The 21,392-nt window shown below is 41.9% G+C and overlaps 1 protein-coding gene across 1 annotated transcript in view; it reads left to right on the forward strand.

The window, feature by feature from the left end:
• Positions 1-3,095: 3,095 nt before the first annotated feature.
• Positions 3,096-21,392, forward strand: part of CTNNAL1 (catenin alpha like 1) — a 59,659-nt gene continuing 41,362 nt past the window's right edge. The window contains exons 1-2 of the mRNA XM_068396539.1: positions 3,096-3,319; positions 20,789-20,978. Of these exons, the coding sequence (XP_068252640.1) occupies positions 3,194-3,319; positions 20,789-20,978 (316 nt within the window). The 5' untranslated portion in view covers positions 3,096-3,193. The remainder of the gene's footprint in view (positions 3,320-20,788; positions 20,979-21,392) is intronic.

A 21,392-nucleotide genomic window follows, 5' to 3' on the forward strand; every position in this document is an offset into this window, starting at 1 on the left:
AAACAGTATGAGGAGGAACAGATTGACATGTTCACAATGCTATGAGGAAATGAATCACTTCCTTCCCCTTGACCACTGACAAAGTTATGAAGTTAGAAATATAGTCCATTAGGAATTACCCTTGTCCTCTCTCCTTATACTTCAAATGCTTTTCAGATGCAAGGTAGAGCTAAAGAGTAGTAGCTGTCTAGAGACTGCCATGGCCAGTGGTCCTCACGTCCTACAGGCATGAGGGACATTCTTTTTGGGGTGACGGGCTATTGCTTTCCTGAATCCATCATGTGGGCTGAAAACGATAGTATGCAAAATATCTTAGTACTGTGCATTGCACATTTAGAGTGCTCCCTCAGAAGTATGTGTTGGCATGCCAAAGGTGTGGTTGCAATCTATCACACTGGCTCATTCAAATTGTCTTAACATAATTAAAAAGCACAATTAAGCTCCAGGCTATCATGTTTGAAGATCTCCTCAAGGTGTCTTCAAAGACGTTAGTCTGCAGTATGCTAGAGATTTTCAATTGTGTTAAATTAAAACCATCACAACATGCATTCTCTTTGCCCAGCACAGGACCCATAAGCAAAGCATGTGGTTTCCATGTTTAAACTGGGAGGACCTGAAAAGAAGTGGGAGAACTAGACAGTGTTGTCACTAGCACCACCCACTAATACTGCTTCTCTAGTGAAAACAAAATGAAAGCAGGAAAAGAGAGTGGTGGATTGGGAATAGAACTTATATCTGCAGAAAGGCATTGCAAAGTTCCCACCATTTGTCCAATCTGTGTAGAAAATTATTTTTAAACTGCTATTTTTGCTACCATTTTTATACCAAACTTGCTTTCTTTTTTCAATGTGAAGGTAAAATCTTTCAAATTCATCGTTAACGTCTGCTATTAATTCTGCTTTGAATCAAAAAATGTCATCCCTGGGAAGTCTGATACGTTATTGCATTGAAGACAGACAGCCGTCTTTGAAATTAAGTGACACAGACTTGGCTGACCACACCAAATTACAAGCCACACGTTCATCCAAGTGTGCGTGTGCTTTTAGTTAATTTCTGATGTGAATCATAGATTCATATCTGTAGATGTTGATGATGTACATAATTTATATTATGGTAATGTTCATAAAATAGTCAATGAGTGGGAATTAACAATTCTGAAGGAGGAAACAACTTCCAAGTAGAAGGGGGCAGGGGGAAGAGGGCAAAGGAATGCATTTCTCTCGCTCTGGTATAACTGACACTTTGTTTGGTGTACACTTCAGCTCATATGATCAAGAAGTCTCCTGTACCAGTGTACAGTCCTGGGGAGGCTGCAACCACACCTGACCTAGGTACTGCTGTTTTCAAAGGCTTAGAATCTAGGTGTAAAGGGAAAACAAATTACCCGAAAAAGAATGAAAGATGTGGTAAGAAAATGAAAATTTTAGGAGAAAAAAAACAAGAAATCTTAAGTGTGCTCTAAACCACTTTGATCAAGCATGAATAGCATTTATTTCAAGTCTACACCGTCATTTAGATGTTTTTGTACCGTGGCAGATTTAAGTCTTCAGTTCTCTCCTGTAACACTTGATGTTATATGAGATGTCATTTTAGAAAATATGAGACCACGTTGGAAACCAATTTCCTGAAGAGCTACGAACAGGGTCATATCGTTATCTATGGCTATACTTGCAGTTCTGGCAATTTTCTTTTTTAATAAATACGGATAACTCCATACAACTCCAAAGGACAACAAATGCTGTCCTTTATCTTATGTCTAGGTTTCAAAACCGTGCAAAAGATGCTTTGTGCAAAAGAGGTCAGAAATCTCTCTGAAGACAGAAAATGACACAAAGTCCTTGATATAACAACATAAAAAAGCCAAAGACACGTCCACAGAGTTGTGTTGTCTCAGAGCTGAGCAGTTAAATACAAAACATCAGTTCTGACGAGGAAACTAAGTAATTATGTTAGAGCAGTTTGTGAGACCAGACCCTAGGTAGGGCTTGTAGGCTGACGCGCAGCGCTGCGCTGAGTTACCGCAGTTCTGTACTAGAGCTGCTGTGCACCTTGGTGGTTTGGATCACAGCCAGTCGAGCTCCGTTCTGTTTCCACAGTTTCGCATAGACAAGCCCGTAGAAAAATCAGCTGTTATCAAATACATACAGCCAAATTAGACACGTAAGCATTCACGTATTGGTACTCCTCGAATACAGGTTACAAACTGATGTGGGGAAGTAAGTTTAGCCCATTCCAAAACCAAGAGAAAAACACCGTTTTATTCCTTTGAAATTACTTTTGCCTTCTTCACGCTAGATCCATCACGGATGGTTCTGCTTTAGCTCCAGAGCTGGGCAAAACCAGGCGCCCACGGTAGCCGTTCTCTGAAAGCGGCCCGTGTGCCAGGTACGGAATACAGATCACTGAGGGGAGGGGGTGGGTTTTTCCCCCTTCTCTGGGAGGCTGCTAGGGGAGAAGCCGATGGGGTTCAGTTTAAGAGAGCTCATCATTCCTCCCAGACGCTATAAAGTACGCGAGCCGTGATTTCCCCACTCCTGGGGCAAGAGCGGCTCCCCGCCTGACTCTCCCTTGCCCCCGCACCGGCGCCCCCGACCTCCCGGCTCCCGGGTTGGCGCTACCCGGGGCCGCTGAAGCCCAAGGCCGGTTACCGGCCCGGACTCCTCTTTCCTTGAGGGCTACCCCAGCCCCTCAGCCACCGCCGAGTCTGGCTTCCCCACCCGGGCAGGGACTCTCCGGCCACCCCCGCCTGCCTCTCGGTGAGAGCGGTGGCGGCGGGCACCAGCCCCGGTCCTCCGCCGCCGCCTCCGGGGCTGAGGGGAGGCTGCGCGCGCCCGTGAAGCGCGGGAAGTGGCAGCGGGGGGGGGGGAAGGGGGGTACGAGGGGAGGGGGCGGCCGCCGAAGGCTGACGCTACTGCGGAACGGAGGGGGGGGGCGGGGGTAGGAAACGAGCGCTGCCCCTTTAAATCCCGTCCCAAGGGGCGGGGAAGGGGCCGCGAGGGGGGCTGAGCGCGCGCGCACGCGGCATCGCCTGGCGCCCCGGCAAGGCAGCTGTGCCCCGGCGGGCGGGGGCGGGCAGGGGGCGGTGCCGAGCCGAGCGGCGGGGGCCGCCGCCGTGCGAACGGCGGTCGAGCGGGAGCGGAGTTGGCCGGGAGGGAGCAGAGGTGGCGGCGGCGGTTCCCGTAGGCTCCCCGCCATGGCCACGTCCCCGTGCAGCAGCAGCGGCGTCTCCTCCTCGTCCTCGTCGGGGCTGGGGGCGGACGCGGGGCTGGAGATCCGCACGCGCTCCGTGGAGCAGACGCTGGTGCCGCTGGTGTCGCAGGTAGAGATGACCGCCGCGCGAGCCCGACACCCCCCGCGCACCCCCCAGGGCCACGGGTAGGGCGGCAGCGGCCGGCTCCCCCCTCTCGCCCCGGCGGGCCGTCGCCTCCCCCTTCCCGCCCGGGACGGAGCTCGGCCGCCGCCGGCGAAGTTTGCGCGCTCGGGTAGCGGCGCCGCGCAGCTCCTCTCGCTCCGGCCGCCCGGCCGGGGGCGGCTTCTCTCAGCCGCCCCCCCTCCCTTGCGTCCCGGGCCCGGGTCCCGCCAGCCGGCGCGGAGCAGGGGCGGTATCACGCTGCCGGAGCGGGGGTGGTGGGGGGGGGGAGGGATGCTGCTCGCACGTTCCTCCCCGAGCAAAACTCCGAAGTTCCCCGCAAGGTCGCGGTGCCGTTGTGTAATGGCGGTGGCCCGAAGGCGCTGCGGTGCCGTCTGCCGCTCGAGCCCCGGCATGCCGCGGTCGGGGGCGGCGAGGGGCTGGTGGGCGCTGGGCGCCGGGAGCCATTGGCGCCGCCCGCCCGGCGGAGGGGCTGCGCCGCCGCCCGGGCTTTCCCGGCTCCCCGGGCCTCCCGCCGGGTGGTTTTCCGCGTGGGAGTGTTCCCTCTTTCGCACAGTTCGGTGCCGGTGAGAGCGGTCGGCTTCCCGGGGGTTTGGCGAGGCTTTGTGTTTTCGCGGTCTGGCCGGAGCGTTGCATTGATTGGAGCTCTCACCGCACCCCACGACAGCACCCGAATTTTAAGGAGTTAAATAATAGGCAAACTGTGCCTTAGTGACCTCGTAATGTGTCCCGCACAGTGCTAATTGAGCTTTAAAAAAAAAAAAATAATTTTTTTAAGTGGTCTGCTAAGCAATTATATGCCAACCACTTCATTTCTGTGTGGTTTTTATTTTTTTTTAGATCTTTAGTTAGAAAACTGGAGTTTGAAATACCCAATAAAATCTTTCTTTCTTAAAAATAATGCATGAAAACAGCGCAGCCTTTGCTGTATAGCATTTTTGTACTTTGAACGCTGATAACTAGTAAGTCAAAACCTATCTGTACAAAATCTTTAAACAATGTGTTAACAGCTATATAAAAATAACTAGTCCTGGTGAGGTCGAGTTATGTTTATACCATTGTAGCCCATCTGGAAACAACCTGTTGTAAGCCTTGTTTTCCATTGTACAGCTGGGCTGCAGGAAAGGTTTGTGGTGGGTAATTGTGTTTCTGTACTTATGGTAATTTGTTTTTCTCTGGAAGAAATCCCGGTCAGTTCCAAGAAGCCCATCACAGGGATTAAACCACTTGTTTCAAGGCAAAGTAAAATTAAGTTCATTTTCTACTCCTGAAACAGTTGAGAGAGGTAAAATCTGGAGACCACTCTTAGGAAGCTTAAGAACAAACAGAAACCCCTCCAATTGCAAAGGCTGAACTTAATTGCCTATGTTAAATTCTTACTTTTAACAGATATCTGTGAAGATACGCACATTCTTATTCTAGAACAGTCTGAGAACAGTGGTCTTGCTTCTCTGTGGATTCACTGCATATGTAATATGTCATGTATGATTTTTTTCATTGACCACAAAACCTATGACTGCATCATCCGTAAGTGCTAAGAATCTTTCACTTCCCCTATACACAGTGTAAGGTGTCTGAGCATTTGTGAACACTCAGAGCTTGCTGTGTCCCTGGTAAAGCTCTCCAGACTTCAGACAAGCTTGTTCCCTTTCCAGCTTCCTTCAGATTCAGGCTGAAGTTGCTGATAGGATCAGCAGTAGTTCCCTACACCAGCCTGGTAAAATGCCCCGCTTACTGTAATGCTTTATCATTCTGTCTGTACTGTTTCATCTAGATGAAACAGTCGAGGTCTCACTGGCTGGCTTTGTTTGGGTATTTATGCAGAAAGGGTGTTCATAGATTACTTAATCTCATAGAATTTGGTTTTGTATTCTGCATAAGCTATGTATCAGCAGTAATACTCAGGGCTTTGTTTTTCTGCTTGTACAAAATGCACTTGCAAAGGGATTTGTTCTTGCTGTGAAGTTAACTTCACAGTTTACCCTTTTGTTAAAAGCTGAGAAGCGCTATGCGATACTTGTATACTACTGAAAAAAAATAGTCGGAATGTTGCTGCCACTTTTCACTACTTATTTTAAGCAAAGAAGAAACAAAAGGTGCCCTGTCTGACAAATTCACTTTCGGTCTCTTGTGGAGCTGAATCTGTTTTCTTCAAGCGAAAAAGAAAAGGCTGAATTGATTCTTATTTAAATTCATGTACTGTATAGTGCATTGTCTTAATAGATGTGTAATACTGTAAATGTGTGTTTGACCACTTGCTCTTGGGAAATGTGAGGGTTGCTTTTGTTTGTTATTTTTTTTAATTGCACTTTGCAGCCTGATTTTTCTTATGGACACTATAGTATCGGAGTATATTTGCTGCCAGCAGTGGTATAAGATTTCTGTTTTCCCAACAGGGTAAATTGCACTTAGGGTCACTATGGATATGTGTATTAATAAATTTGTTTTTAAAACTTACTGTTTACAGAGTTGAACTAGGTCTTCATTTTCTCTAGATCTATTCAGACCCTGAGGTGGCCCTTTTCTAATAGTGCCGCAAACGACAAAAGAAGACAGCAGATTTAAGCCATAGTACTAAGCATATTTGCTAACACTTCTTTTTCGCTATCTGCGTATCTGTACCATAAAGAGAATCACTCTACATGCATGTGGCATGCAGTTCAGAAAATATGGCTTTTGGGGTCAAACCCCACAATTTTCTTTAGCACAAGTAGAATTCTCTTTTCCTGAACAGGTGTCTTTGGTTCAGTGTTTCACATGTAAATAGTACAGCATTCTTTAAAATCCAGACATCTCCTTCACTGCTGCTACCTATTTCCAGTCTAATTATGTTGGGTTTTATTTTTTATGGAAAGTTTTTGGCAACCCAAGTCAGGAAGGGTGTTTAAAGTGGTCAGTGCTGACTCATTTAATAACAAGTCATTTAAACAGTTGAGGAAAGGCAATGATGGGGAAAAAGCACTTTCCAGGATGTGGCTCCACCAGCGACTTCCTAAGCTGCCATTATGTACCTGTTTGCTAGTCTGGCAGCAGCTGGGTATCTTCACAGCTGGGTATCTTCACAGTCTGTCTGTCTGGATCTGTTTGAAGGAAGCACTCTGAGAAACTGCAGAATAGTCTTTTGTCAACCTTCAGAGTCAGGCACTTGGGAAAAGCTCACTGAGAGGGAACTTTGAGCTCTGTCTGCATATGTTCCCGAAAGAGCAGTCAGTTTTCATAGTTGAAGGGGACCTGTCCTCCAGCATATTCTGAGTGTAGACCTGTGCTGTTACAGCCTGCTGCCCAGCCTTTAGAAAGTCCATTTTGCCATAGGCACTTTGGAGGATGATTGTGTGCCTGTGTGTTACTGAACATGTTTTTCCAACTTTCTTGTTATAAGAGATCCTGTCAGAGGTTTTGAAATTGGCTTGACCTATATAGTCAAAATAAAAGCTTAAGTAACTACAAAAAGCCCACGATAGCAATGTTTCTGAATTTTGTTACTGTCAGTCTTAGATTCTGAATAAGTTAACACTGGTAAATGCCTTGAGGTAGATAAAACAAACTTGTTCGGTACTATGGTATTGTTTCCTTGCTTTCTCTGAAGCTAGCTAAACTACTTTCCATTTCAGTAAATGTGATATAGTTATATAACGTTACATAATGTTCTGCCAGTACTCTGTTTTTCCAGAAGTTTCTGGAGTTACATATTAGAACCCAAAGAAGAACCAACGGCTGATGTTTCCCCATTTATGTGAAAAACTCACAGGTGTAGTTTTCAGACTGACGGTATGACTTTAGAATAGCCATACTGGATCAGGCTCGAGGTCCATATGTAATCAGTGACCTTTTCTCTACTTTTTTTTGGTCAGTTACCAGTGGTGTCCCTCAGGGACTGGTACAGGGGTCAATATTAACATCTTTATTAATGATCTCTATGTTGGGATGATGGGCCAGTATTGTTCAACAGACATGTCAGCTCCGCTGCAGCAAGTTGGAGAGTGTCTGATCTCCTGGAGGACAGGGCTGCTAGATGGAGGAACATGCTGGAAAGATGAACTGACAAGAAGTTGGTGAAGTCAGACAAAGGCAATAATACCAAGTCCTGCATCTGGACTAGGACAACACCACACAACAGTACAGGCTGGGGTTAGCAGCCTACAGAGAACCTTTGTGGGGAAAGACACAAGGGTCCTGATGGACAAAGAATTGAATAGGAGTCAGCAATGATGGCCAGCTGCACACAGGGTTGTTAGTAGGAGTGTAACTGTCAGGCTGTGGAAATGGTTCTTCACTTCTAGTTGGCATTGGTGAGACAGCATCTGGAGTACCGTGTCAAGTTCTGGGCTCCCAATACAAGGGAAAACATTGACATAGTGGAGCATGTGACCTAAAGGGAGAGACTGAGGGAAGCGGGTTTGTTCCACCTCAAGAAGAGAGGCGTAATGGTCAGCTAGGACCTAGCTTTCATATAGGAAGCTAGGGTGGTAGTTTCCCATCTGTACCACTTTAACCTGCAGAGATTTTTTTGTCTAACGTTTTGTTCCCTGGTCAGTGTTACAAGATGTTTCTGCAATTCTGTAGTCAGATCTTATCTTTACTGTCCTGAATAACTTAGGATCACCAGTAAATTTTCATCATTGTATTATCTGCTTATCCCTCTGCCCGCTTTGTGATTATGTAGAATAATCCATGGCCCAGCACAGGTTTCTATGAAACTCCATTAGTCATTGCCCTCTATTAAAGTAAGCAATCATTTATGTCCTGCCTTCTTTCATCTTCCTTGTTAGCATTCTGTCTCTTAATTAGTTAAATATTCATACAAAGAGCCTTCTTTCATTTTTTTTCCAGATACTTGCTTGGTGTCCTTTGAAACCTTTGGTATGGACTTTGTTCCCTGGTTTTCTTTCAGCAAAGTGCCTCCTTATCCATATAATTGGTGATCTCTAGAGAGAGATCTGATTGTTTTGTGAGGAATTCCTTTAACAAACACCATGTTGAGTCTTTACCAGTACATAATATTTATTTGGGTGTCCACTACTTCTGTTCTTCCTAATTTTTTTATATTGATTTGCCATATGCAAGTGTCAGGCAACCTCCATACCTCAACTGTCAATCTAGTTTTAAGCAGGAGACTGCATGAGAAAGTTGATCACAGAATCAATCAGGTTGGAAGAGACCTCTGGGATCGAGTCCAACCATTGCCCTGACACCACCATGTCAACTAGACCATGGCACTAAGTGCCATGTCCAGTCTTTTTTTAAACATATCCAGAGATGGTGACTCCACCACCTCCCTGGGCAGCCCATTCCAATGTCTAATAACCCTTTCTGTAAAGAAATTCTTCCTAATGTCCAACCTGAACCTCCCCTGGCAAAGCTTGAGGCTATGTCCTCTTGTCCTATCACTAGTTGCCTGGGAGAAGAGGCTGACTCCCACTTCACTACAACCTCTCTTCAGGTAGTTGTAGACTGCAATAAGGTCACCTCGGAGCCTCCTCTTCTTCAGGCTAAACAACCCCAGCTCCCTCAGCCGTTCCTCGTAGGTCAGACCCTCCAGACCCTTCACCAGCTTGGTCGCCCTCCTCTGGACTCGCTCCAACACCTCAACATCTTTCTTGAAGTGCGGGGCCCAGAACTGGACACAGTACTCAAGATGCGGCCTCACCAGTGCCGAGTACAGAGGGACGATCACTTCCCTAGACCGGCTGGCTACACTATTCCTAATAGAGGCCAGGATGCCATTGGCCTTCTTGGCCACCTGGGCACACTGCTGGCTCATGTTTAGCCGGCTGTCGATCAGCACCCCCAGGTCTCTTTCCGCTGGGCCGCTTTCTAACCACTCTTCCCCCAGCCTGTAGGGCTGCATGGGGTTGTTGTGGCCGAAGTGTAAGACCTGGCACTTGTTCTTGTTGAACCTCATGCCGTTGGTCTCAGCCCATCTATCTAACCTGTCCAGATCCCTCTGTAGGGCCTTCCTACCCTCCAGCAGATCGACACTCCCACCCAGCTTGGTGTCATCTGCATATTTACTGAGGGTGCACTCAATCCCTACGTCTAGATCATCTATAAAGATATTGAACAGCACCGGCCCCAAAACTGAGCCCTGGGGAACACCGCTAGTGACCGGCCGCCAGTTGGACTTTGCCCCATTCACCACCACTCTCTGGGCTCAGCCATCCAGCCAGTTTTTAACAATGTGTTAAAACAGATACAATCTGTTGCATCTTTGAGTCCCTTGAAACCTTAGTGAATAAAATCTAAGGTTGGCAAGTTGTTCCGATTCGTTTTAACTAATATTTTCATAGGGTCTTTTGCATTCAATTTAGTTCCACACAGATTCTCCGAGTGCATCACACAGATACCTTCTGGAGTAGGCATCGCTTCACTTTCTTTGGTAGTAGAGCACAGATAAGAATAGCTGCTCTGCTATGTTCTTATTTTCTGTCAAAGGGATGGGGTATAGCTGTGTTAGAAAGTAACGGAGTATATCAGTGTTACAGCTCCTTAATAAATGGACTGTAATAGCTGGTAAGTTACTGTATCAGTAACTTGAGGTGAATAGTGGGAGTTTAGTGGAACTGATGTTATTCTCCATGGAACTGAACAAGCATGTTCTATCAAGGAGAGAGATTTGAGAGAGGTGTAAAACTGTAGACATGGAGTTCAATATGCTACCTTTCTGTGACACTGGTCTTTGAATTTTGTCTATAGGCTAGCAGTGTCTTTGGGGAAGCTGTTTTGTGGTCTCATTGGCTTGGAAGTCCTCAGGTGACTGGAAACTCCTAGGTTGCTCGTGTTGTAAACAGTAGCAGCAGAACTCTGAACAGCAAGTCACATTTGGTTCTTCAGTATACTTGTAGATGTGGACCTTAGTATGTCTCCTTACTGAAGGATATTTCCTCTGGATGTAGCAAAGGAGCTTCATAAGACTTACTTTTGGGGGGATGTACATGTGTGGTACCAACACTTGCCAAAACCTATGCAAGAGGTTTATATATGATAAGTGATGTACATACACATGATACCTTTCAATGAGTGTTCACTTCTTCTAAACTTAATAGCTGTAAACTAGTAATCTTGGGAATTATTCAGTCATGGATTTGACTTAATGGTTTTTTTTGGAACAGCTTTAAAGCAGAGAGTCCTATATTAAGAGCATTGTTAGACTTCTAACTTGATATCACTAGCTTTTTATTCTTGGAAGTCTACAAAAACTGGGGGGAAACACCTCCCCACGTTTTCCCTATCTGTTTTGCCTCCACATCATGCATCCATCTTGTATATAAGCCGATGTTTGAATGTCTGTAGTCGTGGTATTGTATTGCAGTACAGGCTCATCACATACCTACTTCTGAACTTGTTGCAAATCAAATGCGTTTTCTCTTTCTCCTTTAGAGACTAAATAGAAGTGTCTCATATACTCTCTAGACAACATTCATAAAATTAAGGAATATGTGTAGTCTCATTCCCTTCCTGAACTTCAGCATTCAGTCCAAGCTCTCATCCATTTCAATTTACTTGCATTTCCCATGCAGCAGACACACTGAGAGATTTGTTCCAGCAAGTCCCTTGGCTGCCTTGTTTCACTAGGCGTTTTTTGGTACCTCTAGGTCTTTCCCTTTCCCACTTCCAAAGTGCTAAAGGGTTCTTATGTTGTTGGCTGTTCTTGCTCCAGTATTGTGCCAGGGCTTGTGCTTTGCCCCTAATGGCTCTTTTTGGAGGATGGGAAAATTCCTTTTTGGAAAAAGTAGGGTGATCCATATTTGTCTTAAACTAATTGCTTTCTTCAGTGGATCTGAGGAAAATCTGAATGTGCCTATTTTAAAATGCTTCTTGACTACAAGTCTTTATCCTTCAGTGCTTCAAAAATTCTGGTAACTTGTGAGCTTTGAGAAGCTGTTTCTCCCCTTTTCCAGGATTTTCTCCTTTGTGAATTAATCTGGTACTCACTTTAGACTTGGCACTACTGTTGAGGGATAAAATTATGAATTACGACGTAGAGGCTTGCGTTGTACTGAGTGAAGCAAACCTCCTGCTAAACTCTTTTTAGTTCGCATCCTGTACCACAGGGAAACTGTGCCGTGGATGCAGTCATACGCATTAACTCTGCTGTCGAGTCTGGAAGCATATGGTATGGTGCCTGTGTACAGAGTCGCACCTCATTAGTTTCAATTAGTCACTAACTCTTCTGCTCTCTTTGGTTCCATAGATATTGTGGGTTAAGTTGTGAGCTTGTGTTTTGTAGTACAAATCTTCTATTCGATACAAATTCTTTTTCTGGAAAATGAAGCTTGCAGCAGCTCAACTGTTACTCAGCCTACACTAGGTACTCTGTGCCCCTAAAGGAGCCTGCTGCTTTCTCGTTGATTTATACAGGAAAGTTAATCTTAAGAGTTTGTCATCTGGCTGTAGATAATGTGATTACTTCAGTCACGGTATCAGCTGTATCTCTGGGCTGATGTGGTTGCAGGTTTCCGTTTACTGAGGCTAGTTTTTAATTGACAGCTATTTAGTCATTGAAGCTAGGTTGTTATGAAACAGTGAAAGGGATGTAGCTAACCATTTACGGTTGTGTTTTTTAAGGTATGCGAGGGAGCACAGGAGTGCCTTAGAATATCCTAAATAGGTAAATGAAATTATTTTGTTATATTCATAGTGTTAATATCACTAATGATATTCTGCTTTACAAGAAAAATTACACTTGAACATTTTCTCACATGAGCAACAGCACTACCATGGAACAACTGTGGTTTCAGGGTTTTTTTTTTCTGTGAACCCTTGGATGGTGAAATTGGCTTTGAGTTAAACTTGGCTCCTGCTTTATAATGTTCAGTACCTTAGTCTTTGATGTGATAAATGAGTCAGAGTAACATTTCAAGTAGCTGAAGTAAGATGTTTCATACTGACATAGCTGAAAATCAATTGCTCTTTTTCAGTGCAATCTTATCTTTCAAATTTATGAGATCTGATTAATGGCTTTTCTATAGATTAAACAAATTTTTGTAGTTCTCCAGCAGAATGAGTATTAAATCAAAACTGCCTCACAGTGATCCTGCACAAAAAGAATGAGAACAACCTTCTTGCTCTTCAGCATGGTTAGCAGATGATTTTAGGCAGATTAGGTAGGGAAATCCTCAAAGGATGAATTATGAATTAATGATTGCAAACAACTGATTATAGCTTAGTAAAACTGCTGTATAGTACTATGAGTGAATGGCTTTCCGCGTGGATTTATTTTTATGTTTAATTCATTGACAAAGCGTAACCCTTGCTAGATGGAGCCTTAAATGGTAATTTTTACTCATTGAGTTGTATTGCATTCCATCAATAGCATTGTTTAAAGCTAGTGGGGTAAATGAGTAGTGATACAGGCTGTAGTGCCAACTTGTAACTGTTAATCTACTCTGGATACTGAATGGGATGGTTTCTTGTTCTTATACATAAAATGAATTCTCAGATACTAAGATAACTCCTAAACACAAGTTACAAAACCTGTGTGTGAGGAAATCCTAAGATTCTTTCAGACGTATAGGGAAAAATAAAAAAATATGCAGTTGCTTCTGTCTTAGAGAAGCATTTTTGTATGGACTTTTTGTATTAAGCAGAATGAATATAACCACTAAATTGAGCTGTAGTAACATAATGTTGTAAACATGATTTTTGGGGTGTGTGTTTTTTTTTTTTTCATTCACAGGTGTCAAAATTGTTTAGAAGGGTAATATTGTCCAAAGTTGCAAGTGCTTAACATATAGGAGTTAGACAAATGTATGGAATGTTCTCTTTTAATTATCAAAGGTTATGTATTGTATCTCAATGTTACATTTAAATATTCTTAAATTTTCCAACTGAATGAAGTTTTGTTGTCCGTGAGCTCTTCAAGGAAGCAAACAGCTTTAACACAAGATAATGGTTCCTGGATTATATGAAATTTTTGTTTTGTTTTATACTCTCCTAGGTGCATAGTAGTTGATTTGCATAGTCTTTCCCAGAGCACACTGTATTTCTCTATTAATCCCTAGGGCAAGTATGTGCTTTTCAAGATGAAATACCAGGTGTTGCTCTGAATTGAAGCGGTATGTCAAAATGCTGATAAGGAGGCCTTTTCTAAAAAAGGCTGGAGGAACCCTTCTGTCTGCAACATGCAGGACAAGACAGATCGAATGGCTGGTATTTGTGCCAGTGAAGTTGCCTGACTAACAAGCAAGTTTTTCTGCATCTTCAGGAGCCAGTCCTGATTTGAATAGAAGGAATTCTCAATTGCAGGTGGTATCACTGTGTTGTCCCTGTTACATCCTTTATTACAATGTCCAAATTTTTAGTTCTACAACAGTGGCTTTTTTTTTTTTTTTTTTTTCAACAAGCAGCTCAGAGCTGGCTCGAGCATTGTTTGCACAAGCAGTAGAAGGTTAGGTACATTAACAAAGGCAAGTTAGGGAGGAAAGCCACAATAATCATTTGCCATTCAGCCTCTAGTTTTGAGGTTACCTGATCATGTTAGTAAATTGAGTTATTTCTGAGACTCACATCTCTCTGGTGCTGAAAACATGTCTGCATCTGTTTTGACCACATCTGAAAGTACACTTTAAACAAGGAACTTCCCTCTGAGTTGATTTTGTTTACTTAGGCTTGCTCATGCCTGGGATTTCTAGGTGCAGAATGAAAAAGCGTAATAGCTTTGTTTATGAAATCTGGCCATTTAGGTGAGAAGATTCTGAACTGGAGGGCAGCAGGAGGGGAGGAAAATGTACTAGCTTGTGCACCTCTAAACCCAATTATTGGGTCTGTCAGCTTGTGTTCACTTTTTCTAGTGAGGTAGCTGTGTGTTTCAGCAAACTTCAAGACAGCAGTTGAGTTAGAACGCCAGTTCACAATGAAAAGTGCAGTAAAGGCCATTTTATTTTTGGATGCATTTTATGATAGGCAAAAGCATATTTTCCAATGTTCAGTATACTTGTTGATGCATGTATCGTATAATCAGAAGTGGTTAAATTCAACTTTCAATTTGAAAAACTATTTTTGCCAACTCATGTCAAGTTGCTCAAAGGTGCAAATTTCAGCCTAAACTTCCATACATCTTTTCAAAAAGAGAAAGGTGCTGGAACTTGAATTGTCCGAAAATGAAGACCTTCATCATTGTCACTCATTTCTGTAGAAATTCTGTAGACACCTTTTGTGGGGGGAAGATAGGGCAGTCCTCTGATTTGCAAGGCGTGTAACAATAAGAGTAAACAAGTTAGCTTTGTTTGATCGGTGGTCAAGCCTCAATGAGCATTCTTCAGTGATCCTCCTCCTCTTTTCCATGTGTGGAAAAAAGAAGGGAGGATGGCAGGAGTGCAGGTCGGTTTTCATGTACTTTTCTGCTTCGTATCTGCAGATCCCTGGGGATCCCTGATTTTAAGGAGCCTATGAAAAGTGAACATTAAAAAGCAAGCATATTTCTTCTCTATGGTAGTGTTACTTTAGTAACATCATTAAAGTAACTCAAACCTCCACATAATGTCTAAGAGTCCACAGGTTGCAAGAACTAGTCAGCTGTGTTCATACCTTTTTTTGTTTGTTTCTCCGGAGTTCTTTTCACAACAACTTGCAAGAAAAGTTGGAAATAATTTAATCTCACAGGAAAAAAAAATTCTGAAGTCACAGAGTTTTCATTACTTTGAAAACAGTAATGAAAGTAATTTCATTACAGTAATATTTCCCACACTGGAGGAAATAAATTGGTATCATCAAAGTACTACATTTCAATTGATCAAGTTCATCTGTATCACATTTTGGATAATCATTTTCTTCATGGTGTTTGGTTTAGAACTTGAAATTTAAAGGGCCCTTGGTTTTCTAGGAATGTGTTCAGCACAAAGAAAGGGTATTCATTACTATAGTAGAGTCTTGCTGTGAGTTGAATCCCTTCTTTTGATCTCTTAACAATTCCAAGAATGTGTGACAAGTACATAGCAATAGTACTAATAATCTGAGGTGTTCATTCGAATTTGAAGTTGTGTACTCTGTCTTGCCTGGCAAACGTTATAAAGAGATCTGAAGTAGGTTTTAAAGCCTAGATCTGAAGGAGGTGAAGAGGACTGTTCTCACCCCTTCCAAATAATATTTTCTACCTGTTCAAGCTATTGTGCTTGAGAGAAGCACACAATTTAATGTCGTGGTGTTTTAAAATGAAATGTATGATTTGGAGTTCATCAAAAATCTGATTACAACTGCAATATCGCTAGTGTCCCATTTGTTTGTTTTATTCTTATGTTCTTTTCTAGGCACCCGTGTTTAGGTACTATAGGAGATAAGATACTAGGTTAGGTATACCAGTGATCTGATTTGGTACGGCTGTTCTTGTGTTGCTCCTCAGCTTCTACTTGTCGCTGCAGGTCCTGCATTGTTCCTTCTTCCTTTTCAGAGGTGGCTTATCAGCTTCTTAGACACTACATGTGAAAGATTGCCTGAGGCTCCTCTAAGCATGTTAGCATTTGCCTGCAGATAAGTGAAACAGCTTACAGGTTGTTAGTTTATTTCATTTGCTTCCCTGAAGGCTTTTATGAAAGATATGTACAAAAGCAATGAGAAGATGTTTTTAAAAAGCCTTCAGGTAAAGATGCAACTGCAACAGTCTCAATACCATAACCGTAACAGAACTCAGCAGTCTTGGACATGCAGTGTATTTTTACTGTCCTTCTAGGCACCAGTGCATAGGCAGTATGAGGAAAATACATAAATATGGATCATACCACTTCTTGGAAGCTATTCTTTTACAGAAGTGGCGGCTCAGGGTCACGTTGAGGTCTGTGCAACTTCTGCAAGAAGGGGTTAGTTGCCCCTTTTGAATAATAACATGTAGAATAAATTGTTCTGGTTCAAGTGTCCATAAAGCAGAGGCAGCTATCTCAACGTTTTTAGGATAAGTAGGATATGGATCCTTATAGTTAACTAGCACAGTAGTAGTTAATGCAGTTGCATTTGATTTTGATTAATCTTTTCCAGCCTTTGAAAACTTTCAAAGTTGAGTTTCTACAAAGTATATTTGTGGGATTTTTCTACAAAATGAAAACTGAGTGGGAAGATAAGGCTTTACAATTCTAAAAATCCACACATTAGCCAGACTTCTAAAAAATATTTTAGTGCTTGAAATTGTAGAAAATGCATAGTAAGACTTTCATTAATGCCTGGACAGGCATCTAGTCTCATCAGAGTTTTGATTTCTAGGACAGGTAAGCAGATAGTCCTTGTTCACTTCTCAAGATCCCTGAGGCTCATCTTTTGTGACGAGAAGTCTCTGTGACAGTTCTGCTTGTAGCCCTTATGGGCTGGATGTCAAACGCCAACTGCTGCATCTGTGCTCTTTCACACGTGTGGATGTGTTCTGTAATAGATGTGAGCATTGGAACAAAGTGTGCTGCTGTCTGGCTAAATGAGTCTGAAGACCTGTTTGTCCTTAAGTAGTACACAAGACCTAATGAGAGACAGTATCTAAAATGTAACATTAGAAGTTCCCTCCCTCTCCCAAACTCAAAACGAACTATAAAAGTATGAGCAGTGTGGGAAAGGCCTTTTTGACCAAGTTTTCTGTATGTCCTATCAAATGCAACTAAATTCATTTTATAGGACACTTCTGTTGTAGGGGTTTGTAGCTTCTTCTCTAGTATGTAGTGCTATGGCATTTTCTTAGAAAAGGCTTTCCATTCGTGGTATTACATTTCTTTCAGAAAGGAATTTTCTACCATTATGAAATTTAAGGGAAGGTAGAAAGCAGAAAATACACAAAATGGAAGGGAAGCTGTTACTCTTAAGGATGCTAATCCTCATTGCATAGAGAAAACATATTTTTTGTAGCAGGAAAACTGATTAGTGTGAGGCAGTAACAAATACTACTCTTGAGAGTCTAAATCATCCTATGTACAATGTGGGTACTTAGCCAGGGAGGGAGGTGGATAGGGTACCTTCCAACATGACTTCTCAGTTGAACTCCTGTGTTTGTAGCACTGACTGTGAAATAACTACATTTCCCCTGGTTTTATTTATAGTTGCCTATAAATACTTCCTGAAACCCAATCTCTTAAGTATCACTTAATTCTGTCATGCAAGACTTAATTACACTGATAATAAATAGACATTAGTATATTTTTAGCTAAGCATGCTGTCATGATGCTTCCTGTGCATGAAGCATATAAGGACTTAAATGTCAGTATCTGAAGGTCCTCAAAAAGCTCTGAAGACAGCTGCTCAAAAACTGCCACAACTGAGCTTGTTTCCTTAAATGTGAAGTACATCTTGATACATTACGGCTATATATGTTAGTTTGAGTAAAGTTCTTGGGGAAAAGGCGATTTTTCTGGGGCTGGTCCTAACAAGTGATAAAAGATTGTAACTGACAATTTCTTGAGGCTGCATGCTCCTTAAACTGATTGTCCCAAATCTCAGATAAACATTCCATAGAAATGGTGTAAGAGCTCGCATTAAACAGAGCATGAGCACCATCAAAAGGACTGTTTCCTTTCTAGGACCTGATTAGTAAATCCTTGAGTAAACAGCATGTAACGTGTTACTCTTGTTCAAAGAGACTTGCAGGTAATCTTTTCAGCTGTTAACTCCTGCCCAGACACCCCATGGATGATACATGATCATGATATAACAGATTAAATATGTGGGAAGTGTTAAGCTTAAAGGAGAGCTCAGATAATGTTCTTGGAGTCACAGGGGTTTCCTTCTTTTACAAAAACTGAAAGAAACACAATAGTTCTGGTCTGGTTGCAATTGGATGGGCTGCAGGGGAAAAAAAATTCTTTGTAATCAGAAATATGCTTAAACACTGCAAGATTTTGCTAATTTAGTTTTTGATAGGCTCTTAGGGTATCTTTGGAGGAAGGTGGTTGTTCGTTGGGGAGAAAGTTCCTTGCTAGGTTTCTTGTGAGTCTTTGCTCTTCTCCATTTAACTTGTCCAACTTTATATCTTTGTTTTAAATGTTGTTTAAAAGTCAGGAGCAAAAACTTTGCCTATTCTTTATTTCAGAAGCCTGGCTTATTGGCCTTTTAATGCTCATTGCTTTGTTTGTATCCTGAAGTGAATGGTACTGTATGCTTCTCCGCAACACCCCTCCAATTGTACTGCTTAGGGATTTTATTTCTTTTTACTGTGGCTTGAACTGGTTAAATAATCTTTGTGCTGCTTATTAGCATCACAGTTTCTTTCAGTTTGTCACTTAACGTACTAGTGAAATTCCTCTCCTTGCTTAGTTAGGATCTAGTTTGTTATTTTTTTAACCCGGGTTGTTAATTGTAAGTTTAAGTTTTGAAAATAATCTGAAACTGCTGTTGCTATTACCTCTGCTTTTTCATAACTTTATTTTAAATGAATGATATACCTGAGTATATACTTGTCACTCTTAACACTTCATGAAGGAAAGAGAAGGATATTTCTCAGAATTATGCATTCTCCTTGTTCGCACAGCAATGTTTTCTGCAGGTGGCAGGCTACGAGAAGCCCATCTGTATTTGAAGAACTTTCCTCATACCTTTATTGCTATTAAGCATTTTACATTTGGTATATGTCTAACTCATGTTTCTAGAACCAAAGACAGTCCTTTTTCCTTTAGCTGATATGTATTTCGTATCTTCCTCTCTCCCTTTCTTTTATCGTGACTTACCTACTCCTATTTCAGGGCTGTTTGTTACTTTTTTATAACAAACATTCTATGCATATTTTACTATATTAGTACAGGCTGCATTTGGTACATAATGTTAATCGCATTTGAAATAGGTGTTATATAAAGCTGTTTGTGTTGATATGTTTCAAACTTCTTGACCACCTGTTTTAGTTCTTTCACAGTATTTTTTTTTAACTGGCAATCCGTATGGCTTTTGACTTCTCTGGAAAAAAAATGATGGTGCTCAACAAACTTCCCTCCATTCTTATGTTAAGATAGTTAACTTAGGAGAATGTATAAGTGAATGGCGATTTATGTTTTTTGAGAAACAGAGACACCTGTGATTAAGCTGATGCAGCTGAGGTGTTCAAACACTTAAGTGGTTCATGTAAGTCTGAGATTCTCTCAGCAGACTTAGGGATGTGGCTTACAATGCCATTTTAAAACACTGTGCTGCTGAAAGCAGCACTTCTGCCCATACTTCTGTCTCTAGTCTGTACCTTTTCCCTTTTGCCACCAAAAGTATTCATACAGCTATTCAGTGAACAGGACTGGGCAGCTGATTATGAGAAAAACTAAAGTAACAAACATCACCTTCTCCACAAATCAGGTTTAAGCCACATCAGATAAATTCATTGCAAACATGATAAAGGGAGGCAAGGACAGACAGGACTCTCCTTGGCAACAGTGGTGGCTTTTGTGCTGGTTTAGGATGTTCGAAACTACAGAGTTCAACTTCTGTCCTGCCTCTCACTAGAAAATGGTTGTCATATCAGAAATGTAAAGCTCCTATACTGTTTGTAATGCAATTTGTAATTAGTTAATTCTGAGTGGCAGGATTGCACGCTGTTCCCATGTTTGTTTGCCTTGGTCGAGGAGCTATTTCTTCATTACCTTTCTCTTTCGGTGGGAGAGGGATCTCTTTGTTTCCTTGTGTTTGATGTTCTGGGCAAATCTTTAGTCTCCTTCAGCCTGCATGAATCAGAAGGTGATCTCTGGTTGGTGTGATCCAAGAAGAAATGTATAGCTCAACGTAGGGCAGAAAAGCTGATACAGGATGTGGAGTTCAGAATGAGAATGTCCTCACAAATTGTTCTACTGATAAATTGCATCTAAATGGCAAACTGTTTCTAAATTCTAGAAAACACATGTAATAGAGGATGTTTAAGTTAAGAATACAGTGGATATTTAAATGAGGGGAGGGCTGGAATACTTCAGACTATTTCTAAAAGACGAATGGTTCTTCTTTTTGTGTAAAGACTGTGCTACTGTTTGTTTTTAAAGCCTGCCTTAATCAGTTGGATAAAACATTTAGAAAGACTTTTTTCAGTAAAAGCAGCCAAAGCTCCCAAATTATAATTGATGAGTGTGTTTAGTTACCTGGCAGCACAAAAACTTTGTAAGATTTCCAATGCTGACAAACCCAAAATGGTGTTGGTGTGTCTACTATTGTACTCCTCAACTTTTACTGTATCTGTACTGTGAAAGCCTCTTGAGAGACCTAGGGCAGCTTATTTTAATACTGCAAATGGGAGGAAAAAAAATATATCCCTCAATTCATTTGAGATGTGAGATAAGCTGAGATCACAGCAGATGAGCAAACTTAATTATACTCCAAATATTTTTTTCATTCTTGGAGAAGTTAAATGATACCTCATGACTCAACACTAAATTTTATTGGAGAAGTATGCTAAAAGTCTGTTACTGAGTTCAGTTCAAAACTTGCCTTTAATACTGAAGTTAAAATGTCTTCTTGCATACGGTTCTAATAAATAACTCTTCTTGTTCACAGATAACTACTCTTATTAATCATAAGGATAAACCAAAGCGTTCAGACAAGACTCTGCAAGCAATTCAGCGAGTGGGCCAAGCAGTTAACCTGGCAGTTGGAAGATTCGTTACAGTAGGTGAAGCTATAGCCAACGAAAATCATGAATTGAAAGAGGAAATGAATGTTGCTTGCATCGAGGCAAGGAGAGCAGGTATATAGTTGCTCATGAAATTTGTAACCTGTTGTGCTTGTGCCACTTTTGGCACACTATTTTTAGTATCAGGAATAATGTAAGAACTTTATTATTTAATTGCTTAACCCTCTTCTGCTGGTTCATTCAAGGCCTGATCTGTTACCTGATTTTGCCACTTACTTAAATTGCTGTTATCTTATGAACAGGGAATGGATTTGTGTGTTGGCTTTGATTTTTGAGATCTTAGGCCACAAGGAATTACCTGACTGCTCTTTGTTATATGATGTTACTACAGACAGAGCAGAATGTTGAGAATACAACTTTATAGAGTTTATTGCTCTCAAGCTAAAACGGTGGAATATTTAAAGTAATTTGAGTGTTATGCAACTGAGGTCACTGTGTTTTAAATCTCAATGTATGAATGAAGGTGAG

The sequence above is a fragment of the Nyctibius grandis genome, chromosome 3 (genome assembly GCF_013368605.1).
Source record: "Nyctibius grandis isolate bNycGra1 chromosome 3, bNycGra1.pri, whole genome shotgun sequence".
Classification (NCBI taxonomy): Eukaryota; Metazoa; Chordata; class Aves; order Nyctibiiformes; family Nyctibiidae; genus Nyctibius; species Nyctibius grandis.